The 13,087-nt window shown below is 44.7% G+C and overlaps 1 protein-coding gene across 1 annotated transcript in view; it reads left to right on the top strand.

Annotated features, from left to right (window-relative positions):
- Cubn (cubilin) overlaps nucleotides 1-12,713 on the top strand; it is a 208,006-nt gene extending 195,293 nt beyond the window's left edge. The window contains 7 exon segments of the mRNA NM_053332.4: nucleotides 3,395-3,557; nucleotides 3,902-4,107; nucleotides 6,354-6,501; nucleotides 6,999-7,180; nucleotides 8,574-8,739; nucleotides 10,346-10,581; nucleotides 12,213-12,713. Of these exon segments, the coding sequence (NP_445784.3) occupies nucleotides 3,395-3,557; nucleotides 3,902-4,107; nucleotides 6,354-6,501; nucleotides 6,999-7,180; nucleotides 8,574-8,739; nucleotides 10,346-10,581; nucleotides 12,213-12,320 (1,209 nt within the window). The 3' untranslated portion in view covers nucleotides 12,321-12,713.
- The last annotated feature ends 374 nt before the right edge of the window (nucleotides 12,714-13,087 follow it).

Raw genomic sequence — 13,087 nt, 5'->3', positions numbered from 1 at the left:
ATCTTCAGGGACAGCATCAGCAGGCCTTAGGTGCATGAGTTAGGAGACAGCACTACCATTAAGCACTCATGTACTTAGTTATTCATTAAATAAGTGTGAATTTCAGCCTACCCTATTATAGATATTGTCTCAAACACTAAAAATGCATAAAGAGTAAATAATTATCACTGTCATACTTTGAGTCTTGCATGTCCTACCACAGCCCAGCAGTTAAGAAGACATGGTTGTCAGCATGGGGGCAGTTAAGAAGATAGGTCACTGCTCTTTGAAAGATACTTGAGTCCCAATCACCTTTCTCTTTCTGCATCACCGCTTCTGTGAAGTGTGCACATCCACCCCATTGTGTCCTTCTATCCTGACCTTTGCACAGGCCCAGGACAAGAGAGTTCTGTAACCATGCTACTGTAGAGATGAGTTGTGTGTGGACTGAGACCTAGAGACAAAGTGTAACTTAAGTTGACTACTGTAGGCATTTTGTCACAGTGACACCAAGAAACAAAGGATTCTAGAAGGCAAGGTTTGCCTGAGTTAATGTTCAGGGCATCATAGACGTGCAGTCCCTGCCCCAGTGTTGTGCAGGATCTGGCCACAGTAGACATTTGGTATTGTCAAGGAACAGAACAGAGATAGGGAGAATTTCAGGTTTGATCCTACGGGAGGCTAGGAGCCATGCTAGTTGTAAATATATTTCCAGTCAGTTACGAGAGCTCCTACTTTAACGTGGTTGGATGACTGCAGTGTTTGCACAGGGCCACCTTCTACCCAGCCCTGGCTTCTCCTTGTGCTGCCCCTCACATCCACCAGTCTCCATTTAAAACACGCATCTGGTCTTGTAGAGTAAGACGCAAGCTCCTTGTCATGAAATAGGTGTTCTTTCCGGACTCATACCCAGCACACTTCATTCTCTTACAGTATAAATTTCCCTTATCTCATTTGGCATAATTACTTTTTCTTTTCTCTGTTTCCTTTTTTTGTATTTTTCCATGTGTATTTGTAGATGTGCTTGTAAATAGAGATACACACACAGACTCGCACACACACTTACATTTGGCCCTTCCTTCTCACTATTTCAAGAGCATCTTGAAGGTGCAGAAACTGCTTTTAGGACTCCCCATATGCACAATACCCAACACCAGCCAGGTACATGATCCAGTTGTGGTAACTGTGAAGACCACGGTGGTTGTAACGAAACCTCACTTGCCAGGAGAAAAAGTACACTGTCTTAAACATGGTAACTCTTTTCTGTAAATTGAGGGTATTCCACAACAGAACTCCACTTTTCCTTGCTCCTTGAATTGAAATTAGGTTCACATAAGAGAGACAGTACCATCTAGTGGTCAGTTTGTTTAATTTTTAATTTCGAAATTGAGATCTCTGATCTAATGAGGTCTAATGAGCTCTTATGGGCTCACATTCGTAGCTACAGAAATATGGAAAGTGGTTATTAAAGTACGATTAAAATTAACAACCTAGAAAGAAAAATGAAAAGTACTTTGTTTTTTTTTTTTAGTAAGGTGTTTGAGGGACACCCAAACCTTCACTATTTCTTTGGATAAAGAAAGCCATCTGTGGTTCTAGAGCATAACTCCACGCCTCCTGTGGAGCTCACACTTGTGCAGAGGGAGAGCCCAATAAAAGCAAACGATCACTAAGTAGACATAGTTTGACCACAGTAAAATAAAACAAGATGGTGCCGGAGGAGGTTCCCACTGTGTGACCTCTCTGAGGAGGTGACATTTGAGTTGAAGCTCCATGACTAGGGGTTATCAGTCCTTCAAGAAAGACCACGTCTGCCGGAGGCAGCGAGGGGCGGGATGGGAGAGGAGGAACAGCATGGACCGGGGCTTGCAGACACTGGCAAAGAGGCAGGCTTCTGCATTGGGTACAAGGTTGGTTTTGTAGGAATCGCAGGAAGAACAGGAGCATAGTCTAGGTCAGCAAACACCTAGGCAGCATGGTGGAGAATTCCGTGAGTGCTCCATGCGATTCATCTGGGAGCCATGTTCTGAAGGGTCACAATACATTGCTACAGTACATTTAGGAGGTGGAGGGAAGTGGGTACGGTTGTCATGGGAACCAGAGACGTAAGTGTGACTTAAGTTTAGACTTCAGCTGTTTGTTTAGAGAAGACTTGAGAATATTTTAGGGGAGGGTGGGGCTATGGTTTGTGCCTATCACTCCAGTACCTTCGGTAGAAATGTAAACCTTAAATCCATATGCTAATGGTATGGGGGCCTTTGAGGTATAAATGGGATTAGATGAAGTTGTGAGAGTGGGGTTCCTAGCATGGGGTGAATAGCATCACCCAGGAGAGGAAGCAATTGCAGAGCTGGCTTGGCCCCTTCTTAGGGTGCTCACATGTCAGGAGGTAAGAAGGCCCTCAACAGAGGCCGCCCTGGAATTCCCAAGACTTCTCAATCCTCAGAACTGTCACCAATTAATGTATTTGTTTATAAATGACCTGGCCTATGGTACTGTGGTACAAGAACAGAGAACAAAGCAAGGCAGGTAGGTAGCAAGTGAGGTCAAAGCACTTACTGGCTATCGAGTAAGCATTCTTCATGCGTTACACACTCTTAAGTCATAGAATGGAACAGAATAAATTCTGTGCTTCTCTGGAATTCGGTGTCCATTTTAGAAGGGAGGATCACAGAATTAGCACCTTAAATATATAACTCTTTGACAGTAATGCTTGGCCTGAGGAAAGGAGTCTGGGAATGAGGGCAGTGTTTACTTTACGGAAGGCATTCCTGATGGATCATAGAGGACATGAGACCTGAACAGACTCTGTCCGTGCCAGCAAGAGTCCTCTGGGCAAAGGAAGGCAGATGCGATAGCTGTGGAGCTAGACTGAGCCGGGGATGCTCAAGAATCTCAGACAAGCAGAGACACCCAGAAAGGAGACCCATGTGAGGTCTGAGGCGGGAGGAGAAGCCATTCCATTAGGCCTGGACAGCTGTTGGCCATGGGTGTAACCTTTATAGTAAGAGGGTAAGAAGCAGTTAGGCAGCTCCTGGTCTGACTTCATTTTAGCAGCAGCCTGTTCGAGCCTCACCAGGAAGCTTCAGAAAGAGGCCCTGATGATAATTCAGGCAGCAGAGGTATTAGCAATGTGTTTGATGGCCCTGGGGTTTTGTTGTTGTTGTTATTGTTGTTGTTGTTTGTTTGAATTATTTATTACTTTTCCTAAGAGAAAAATATATGTTGGGCATCATGTTGGCTTTTTGCTGAAAGTCATTGTAGCACTCTTAATCTAAGTTAAGACCGCATGCAAGAACACTCACATATAGATCCTTCATCTATGGTCTATCACCATAGACCTTATAGGTAAGTTAGTGCAAAATAGCAATTCCTTTATTAATAATGAACTACTATAAACTACTTTTTCTTCCAGATAGCAGATGGCGCAAGCATAAACTCATATTTAGGTGGAAAATTCTGTGGCTCCCGTATGCCTGCCCCATTTATCTCTTCCGGCAACTTCCTTACGTTTCAGTTTGTCTCTGACGTAACTGTTGAAATGAGGGGATTTAATGCAACATATACCTTTGTGGACAGTAAGTATTCTGACATGTGTCCATATGCGCGACAAGAATGTGTGCTTATTATATCTAAATTAAGTACAGTTTTGGTGGGTTATTAAACACATGACAGCTACATTCCCTGCCCTCAGTTTCTAGTTTTTGACAAAGTTTCACTAAGTTGCCAGGCAAGTCTTGAACTTTATCCTCCAGCCTCAAGCTTGCAAGAAGATGAGATTACAGCCCTGTGTCACCCTGATATATACTAAATCCTTAAAAGAGTATTAAAATTTTTCTAGGCTAGGGCAAGGTGTTAAAGACAGTATGTATACTTAGGGATGATTGGAACATATACATGATTTTCTTTCTCTCCTCTTCAGTGCCTTGCGGGGGAACATATAACGCAACCTCGACACCTCAAAATGCGTCATCACCTCATTTATCCAACATCGGACGGCCATACTCCACCTGTACTTGGGTCATCGCAGCTCCCCCACAGCAGCAGGTTCAGATAACTGTGTGGGACTTACAGCTGCCCTCACAAGACTGCTCACAAAGCTACTTAGAACTTCAGGATTCAGTACAGGTAAAGACCCCGAGATGGTGGCGGTCACATCTGCAAATACTGCAAGGAATGAAGTTGTGCCTAAATCAAGTCCCCTCACTTCTAGAATCGTGTTTTCTCAGGAGGAGACAAAACCTTCCTTGCTGCATGCCACCAGCTTAAATGTGCTCCTGTGGGAAAGTCACTTTCAGACCATCCTGTGGCTAAGAATTGTCTGGGTGTCTTGTTAAAAAAATGCACATTCCTGGGGCCCCCTGCAGACACCGATTCATCTGCCTAGCACACATTAGTCAATGTTTGATGGGCATCTCTTATGTTCTGACCCCAGTCCCAGAGCTCCATGAGCTGCACCGGAAGAACTACATCTGTGGCTAGCAGGCTATGTACAGGTGAACTGGAGGGACCCGTGTAGAACACAGGAAAACCAGATAAGAGACCATTTGGTGCCAGTCTAGTGGGGCTACACTTAAGACAACATGAGAGAATAAAAAGGGGGAACAGAAGCTTTCCGGGGTCAAAGAGATAAATAGCAGAGTCTTAGTTTCCCATGGGAAAAGATGGCCCAGCAGCTGGCATGAGGAAGACACAGACATCTGAGTATGATCATTTCCTCAATCAATAGGTAAGCTGAGGAGAGCAATAACATGGCCAGAGAACATATTTCACTTCAGGGCCCACAGACTGAGCTCGTACCCTGAAACTATTGCATCTGCGGCTGGGTAAACAGCGAATGCACTCACCCTCAGAGGCCATATTTTAAATGCCCAAGGCCTGACTATAATAGGGGTCTACCTGTCACTTTCTTAGTTTTCAAGGCCTTCCTCGGAAAGCCGGGCTTTGTCACTACTTCCGAGTCCCTAGCTCTCTGGAGGAAACTAAAGCCTAGTCTGACTCGATGTGGGTCAGAGTTGCACAAGCTGGAGTACAGCTGAGTGCCACACCGATCCTAGAGACCACGGTTATTCTTAGGACCCCGAGGAGGTCGAGAAGTGAGGTTACTAGCATCCCACCAGCAGCAGCTGTCAGCACAGAATTCTATCCACCAACCAGCAGCCATTGGCAGCACAGAATTCCTATTCCCCAGGGGAAGCCTCACTAGGAGGACTTAGAGCCAAGTGGGATGAGACCCTTTGGTTCAAAGCCCTTTGAGTTTCCTATCACTTTATGAGGCTAGAATAATTCGGATCAGGGCTAATTCCTTATTAGGGCACAAAAATAGAGTGTGCAGGTGGCTGTGGTTCACGAGAGCAGCTGAACTGGCTGCAAATATTACATCTGAGGACGTTTAATGTGATGTCTATCAAAACACTCAAGGCCTCTAAGGCTTCAGAACCAACCCAGGACATAGAAAAGTTCCATGAGCTAAAACCCCATGGAGGAATGAAGAACTATAATGAAGCTCTAATGAAGAATACAGCAGAGCCCACCCCCCTGTCCTGCATCATGGTCACCCAGTAAACTATGGAGAAAACCTTTGTGAGCTGCTAGGGACATGAGAGTCACAGAAGGCTACAGAGTTGAAAGTCTTGGGGGGGTCTAAACATTGGGGAGAGGCTTTAGCAGTTCAGTTAAACATTTAGAGGTTCCAACAGACCAATGTAGGACAAGGACAATATAATAGAGAGTGGGCTAGGTAGGTGTAGGAGAGAGACCAATATCAGGAGTCTGGAACAAGGCTGGAGCATGTGGTTCAGATAGACTCTGAGAACGGTGTGTATTTCAGCCATCAGGATGATGCGACAGGGGCTGTTTTCAATGCCTTTAGGATGCCTGCTTATATGTATAGATATTATTAGACATTTACCCCGAGGACTGCCAAAGTGCTGCCGAAGAGAACAAGGACATTATTATAGGTACCAAGTGCCAGGGACAATTGGGAAGGGGAGGCTCCTAGGAGTACTTCCAGCTCTGGCTAATCTAATGGAACCCTAGACCAGGGGTCACTAGAGTGAGGAACCTGTAGGGAGTTCACATACCCTGGCTCTGTTCCCAACAAGAACACACACACTTTCACTGTGATACGGCCTGAGAGGGAGCAGCCTTGATTTCTGCAGGGACGTGTGTGCTGGTGATTTTAGCAGAAGCTGGGCTCCTTTTGTCCCACCCCTCTAGGGAGGTGGGACACTGTTCAATTCCCAGGTTAATGCTAAGTGTTTGAGTGTGATGACAGGATACTGAAATAACTCGCTCAATCCAGTTTACTGTCTGGTGTAGCTGCACAGTTCTGAAGCCAAATCTCATGCAACTTGGCTTCCCTTTCATTTCAGACTGGTGGAAACCGGGTGACTCAGTTCTGCGGTGCGAACTATACAACCTTGCCAGTGTTCTACTCCTCAATGAGCACTGCGGTTGTCGTTTTCAAGTCTGGAGTTTTAAACAGAAACTCGCAAGTGCAATTCTCCTATCAGATTGCAGGTGAGCCTAAAACCTCATGTTTACTGGGAAAAGAATCCCATTTTTATTTATTTATTTATTTATTTATTTATTTATTTATTTATTTATTTATTTATTTGTGTTGGTTTACCAAAAAAATTATGTGAATTGAGTCAGAACAAAAGGCAACCTTAGGCAGATGATGTCTAGGAAGGTGAGCTTTGGGTCTAGCAAAGGGCTAAATGTCAGCCAGTGACTCTTCCTCCACGTAAGCAGAAGAGTTCAGAGGATGCTGGAGTGCACATGAGCAAGCCTTTATACAGCAGCTGAGCCTGCACGTGGGGTATTGCACATGAGCAAACTGCATAATTCTCAGCAAATCTCAGGTGCCTGTTTCTGAAACATAAGCCAAGAGGCTGGAGGTCTTTCTGAATGTTGCTCAGATCTAGCGGACTGTAAAAGCACTGCTGTTATTAAGACCAGAGAATGCTGAATGTCTAGACCTGCACGTTAACTATGAATACTGTTTTCAATCTAAGATTGCAACAGAGAATACAACCAAACGTTTGGCAATCTGAAGAGTCCTGGGTGGCCTCAGAACTATGACAATAACCTGGACTGCACCATCATTCTCAGAGCCCCGCAGAACCACAGCATTTCCCTCTTTTTCTATTGGTTTCAGCTGGAAGATTCAAGACAATGCATGAATGATTTCTTGGAGGTAATACATATTAGCATGTAATTTAAGTGGATTATGTAAAATATGTGACAGACCACTAAGAATTTTTCTATCGATGTTAATTTGACATCTGCCTTTATTTTATTATGTTTTATTAAGTTAATAAGTTAATTGATATTCTTTCACTCTACAGAATGCATAGTGGGCAGATTCTGTAGGAAGCCCTAGTGTTCTATTCGGTTAACTATGGTGGGAATAGATGTCTTCTATGAGGATTCTAGTATATTGCTAGCAGAGAGGCTGTGGCTCTAGACCCTACTGTGAATGTGCCTCCGACGCCCCTCTCTAATTTACCAGATATGCCTCTGCATAATTTACTAGACACGCCCCACACTTCTGAGCAAAATGAGTGGGGTAAGCTCTAAGCAGTATGTCTCTCCTCCCCTGACCCCCGAGGAGAGATTTAAAAGAGGAACCCAAGGGAAAGAAACTCAAAGTTGAGAGTATGGGGGTAGCCGGTCAGGCCTTGTAGAATTCTTAAATGTGGCAGCTATCCCATATGCTTGAAGGTAGCTAGCTGACCAGTCTGTCCTAGCCAGAGCCATTTTGTTTAAACATTTAAGAGAAGAACCAAGCGTGTACAACTCGCGGCTGCCTAGGTCCTGGGACGGAGCCTCCCCAGCTTAGTGCCCCAGCAAATCTGTACTTCTGTAGACTCTGGAGACCTTGAAGGCCAGATTCCAGGCTCTGCAGTGACTGAGGGAAGCGGGATGGTTTTCTCACACTGAACATGTACACACTAACATCGGCTCTTCCATGTATGGCCTACCTATGGCCTGTAACCATTCCTGGATGAAGGAACTCATTTCCTGTTTGTTCTTCGGGCCCCAGAAAGAAAGAAGGTCTACAGGGCGAGGAGTATTAGAGGTGCACAGAGCCATTTCCTTTTCCCACAAGGAAAAGACTCGTATCTGAGCGTTGGTGTTCTTTGTTCATTGTGGCCCCTTTAAACTTTCCCGTGGAAAGCATCCCCACCACCCACTGTGATCCCCGGAATAAAGTATCACAACTGGAAATGGGCCTGACAGTGGCACCCCTGCCCCTTGAAAACTCACAAGAAAGCCAGTGTTTCTGTGATGACAGTTTATCAGAGAGTTCTAAATCCCGGTCGGTGCAAACGGTGTGTGGTGTAAACTGTAACATGTCTTCGTTTACAAATACTTGAGTATGAAAAGTCCCATTCTGTATTCTGGAGCCTGAGGATCCTGACGGGAAGAATGGGAGTCTGAGGCTAACCCAAGCTAGCCTGAGCTAAGAAGGTGATACTGTCTCAGAAAACAAAACCAAACCAAACCTCCTGGATCTATCTCAGGCATTAATGGTGAGCTGAAACAGGGGTGGTCTGGATGGCATAACTAATGGAGGGTTTTCACAGGTAAGAAACGGCGGCAGCAGCACCTCACCACTGCTTGACAAGTACTGTAGCAACCTGCTGCCCAACCCGGTCTTCTCTCAGAGCAACGAACTGTATCTGCACTTTCACAGCGACCACTCAGTCACCAACAATGGCTATGAAATTATTTGGACCTCCTCTGCTGCTGGTAAGATACTCACTCTGAGGGAAGCTTCTGGAGGCTGGACCATGTATCCACAGGAAGTGGGATCACAGATTTAAAGGCCTTTATCGTGTTAGAGCTGTGCCTGATGATTTTCTGTCAAAGATGCAGATTTTTTAACAGTGAAAAAAAATCCTACAATTATCATTTCTGTGATAGGAGAGACTGCATTTCACGTATAAAAGGTCTGACGACGCAAACACTGTAAACATTATCTTGTTCTTCGGGCTGAGTCACCCAGGAGTTCTCTTTGAGAATTCACTGAGTGGAATCACAAGGAGGACAAGTCAGACACGAGTCTGTGTGTTCAGGCAGCCGTCTGTGCACACCACGAGCAGCTGCTGAGTACATCTGTGACTGAGCAGCGCTGCCCTTCACGGTTCCTATCGTTTGGGGGCAGTCCCGTGTCACAATTGCTTCTTCAGGGTAATAGATGGCTTCCTAAATTTTTGGTTGACTGTTTATTAAATAGCAGGAAATGTAAGTCATGTGAACACATTTAGCTCGAGAAAAGAGGGGTAGCTTGGGGACTTCGATTCTACAATGTCTGAAAACCTACAACATAAAAACCCTGAAGGGAATCTTTTAAGTATAGTAAGGGATAAGAGAGGGTTCTGTTCAATAATCGTATAACAAAGTCTCCACAGCAAAGGAAGCTCCATGATAACCACCTGGACTGGTGCGAAAGGAGGAGCCAATGAATGCATTGGCTGTGAAGGCCTCAGGCCTGCACTTGAGGCGGGGGAGAGACAGAGACAGAGACAGAGAGAGAGAGAAAGGGAGAGAGAGAGAGAGAGAGAGAGAGAGAGAGAGAGAGAGAGAGAGAGAGAGAGAAACAGAGAGACAGTGAGACAGAGAGAGACAGCAAACAAAAGAGATCAACAGGAAATAAAGCACGAAGATCAGATTGCCGTCCGCCATTTTGAGTCCCCTTGGTTGTCGAGTCTAATGGCAGCTTTGATATATAAGTGTACAGACCAAATAAAGTGGCACCAATACCTAGAGATCTTTGACCTGAAGCATGTGTTTTTACTACCGCAGCCAATGTTCCAGGAAACATTAGGCTAAGTACATCTTCACATCGGAAGTTGGTTACCAGGACAGATTTTGGTCTTGGGGCCCGTAAGGCACCCTGCTGCTATTATACACAGGAGCTCCACAGAAAGGAGACCTAGATTTAGAAGTCGGGGAGGTCTTAGAATGGCCAGTGTGGGCCTGAAAGATTAGTGCTGTTGTAGCATCTAAGCTGTAGCAAGTGCCACAGAATGTGAGCCATTGATGGCAGTCATTGATATCTGCTCTGCTCACGGAGCCTGCTGCACCCTCAAAGCATGCAAACGGAGACTTTTCTCTCGGTAACGATTATGTTGTTTTCTAGTTCGTTCCCAGCCCGAGGTTAGCAAAGAACAGTCCCGGAGGAATAAACTTTGGGTCACAAGCCATTGGGAAAGGAATATCCAATGGGAATGGGCCTAGAGGGGTTTTCAGCCAAGAGGAGGGTTTCCATATTGGGTGCTTCCTACATGTGTGGCAAAGCAAGCTGGATGGTGTTTCTATTTCGCTAGAACCTTTTCCCATTCTTTCCTTGCAGGCTGTGGAGGGACTCTTTTGGGCGACGAAGGGATATTCACCAACCCTGGCTTTCCTGACAGTTACCCGAACAACACTCATTGTGAATGGACCATTGTTGCTCCTTCTGGAAGGCCTGTCTCTGTCGGGTTTCCCTTTCTCAGTATCGACTCTTCTGGTGGCTGTGACCAGAACTACCTCATAGTCTTTAATGGTCCAGACGCCAACTCCCCACCCTTTGGACCGTTGTGTGGCATCGTGAGTAAAAAACACTTTTAGATTTTTCACATGTGATTTTTAAACAGTGAAGGTAACTATAGGCACATGCAAAAAAACAAAAACAAAGACAAACAACAACAACAACAACAACAAAAGATGCAAGTCAGTGGTTTTCTGTTTTGGGAGCATGAGCGCTATCTGGTGGTAGATATGTCATATTGCACTTACCACTAAAAGCTATGGAATCAGACCTTACCAGGGAGTTAAGGCACTGTTTCTAAGTGTTCTCCATTCTATTCACATGGACTTTTGAATCAATCAGGACAAGAATTATATCACTGGATATCTATCTATCTATCTATCTATCTATCTATCTATCTATCTATCTATCTATCTATCTATCTAACGTATTTTAAAACTTGTAAAAATTTATATTTAGAAACATTAGAAAATACATCAAAAATTTAAAAGCTAGAGAATTCTACGTACATGCCACTACCTTTCTTGGGATACATATGCAAATTTGCATATCTGAATAAGTACACATATCTGCATATTTTATACTGTTTATCACCTACCAGTCCTCCATTAACACTTTCCCATATTGATTTTTTTTTTCCAGAGCTGGGGACCAAACCCGGACCCTTGAAGCTTGCTAGGCAAGCGCTCTACCACTGAGCTAAATGCCCAACCCCTGATTTACAGACTTTTGATGTATTCTTTTCCATGTACCTGAGTACAGCCTGGATTACTAAACAAACAAACAAACAAACACGCGCGCGCGCACACACACACACACACACACACACACACACACACACAAACACACAGCTCTATTTGGAAAGTAACTTCTCCCCAGCTGTTCACCATCACAGCCAAGGCTCTGGGAGACATTTATTTGGCTAACTATATATTAATCAGGACGTTGGTTATTTGAGGAGAGATTTTGATCTTGGGACTAGTAGGCACCCTGTTGCTAATATTGGAAGGATAAAATAAAAGAGGTAACTTTATGTTATCTTTCTAGGGCTCCGGTGTGTAGATTTTAGTTCCTTCCAAGCAGTCTGCTCCATTTGAACCCACAGGTGGCAGCCTGTGTTGTAGGAAACACGGTTCACTCTGAACTCTGCGGATGAAGGACAGATGGATGCCTCCCCCTTGTAGCCCAGGGTCCCATTAAATCCACGTAAAGGATACTCTGTATCCATTATCAAATTATACTCCTTCCCATATGTAGTTAGGTTTTCATTTATCTTATTAAACGAAAGGCATCACCAACTAGTTTAACGTTTCACAACGTTACCCCATCATATAGCACATAAGAATGAAAGAAAGAAACACTAGCAAAAGGCATCAGCAGCCTGGCTGTTGTACGGGAATCTGCATGTGCTTTGTGTCCCAGTGATGACGTGTGCCACTGTTCACATTAGTCAGATATGGAGAAAACAAAAGACCAATGAGACCTTACCCTCAGCCTTCTGTCTCTGGAGGCGTTCTGTCGTATTTATCAATGCATTAATTATTGGCGCGTTATGGCTAGAAACATATGTTGGTTCAGTTTTAGAACTTGTATAGGGTTTCTATAGGTCATACTCTTAAGTATGCTGATATTTCTAGAACTAACGTTCGACTGAAGGAATAACTTTCCTTCCCTTCTTCTTCAATTTCAGAACACTGGGATAGCGCCCTTCTATGCTTCATCAAATCGGGTCTTTATAAGGTTTCATGCTGAGTATACGACACGTCTTTCAGGGTTTGAAATAATGTGGAGCAGCTGAATCAGGAGAGCTGTGTATAACCCCAGGACTCTGGTTCTGCCCAGTGCTGTCAGATGCAACCCTGCCCAGTACTCATTCTGCTGTTCTCATCCCCGTCTCTGCCTGCGTCATCAAACATGGACTGAGCTTCTACAGCCTTGACCAGAGAAAGTGCACGACTGACTTCATACATTAGGCGTTCTGAAGGCTTTGATCTACTCAGCTGTGCACACCATCTTTACTGGATGCCCTGTTTAGCCGACATCTTCTAAAATGTTCTTTAAAGGGTGGAAGTTATCCTGGCACATTGATGTACGGTTTTAAAACTTGGTGATACAAATGGATGTATTGTTTCCACTACAAAAGTCAAAGTGCAGGTAATAAACATTTCTTCACATGTCTACTGTGAGAAAAGGTTTGTTTTGCTCATTGTTTCAGAGGGTTTGTTCCCATCACACTGAAAAGGGCATGTTGGACCCTGCAGTAGGAGCATACGCAGTACCGCTCACTTTGCAGAAAACGAGGAGGCAAAGCACCCTAGTGCCCCGTTCCTCTTGCTCAGGCTTTTATGGCCTCCCCAAACAGCGCCACCAGCTGGAGACCAAAGGTTCTGCACCCCCCTAAACAGTTACACCAGCTGGGGCTTAACGTTCCATCCAATAGCCACGAGGGGGCGTGTCAGACTCAAGCCTCAGCACGTTAAACTTTCAGAAAAAGTCAGCCTTACTCTCCAATGCACAGCGACGGTTCCGGTTCCTCTCTTTAGCTTTGCAAACACCCCTTTTTTC

This window comes from Rattus norvegicus, chromosome 17, assembly GCF_021556685.1.
Source record: "Rattus norvegicus strain SHRSP/BbbUtx chromosome 17, alternate assembly SHRSP_T2T, whole genome shotgun sequence".
Lineage (NCBI taxonomy): Eukaryota > Metazoa > Chordata > Mammalia > Rodentia > Muridae > Rattus > Rattus norvegicus.
Note: the sequence above shows the minus strand (reverse complement) of the source record. Positions and strands in the feature narration are given on the sequence as shown.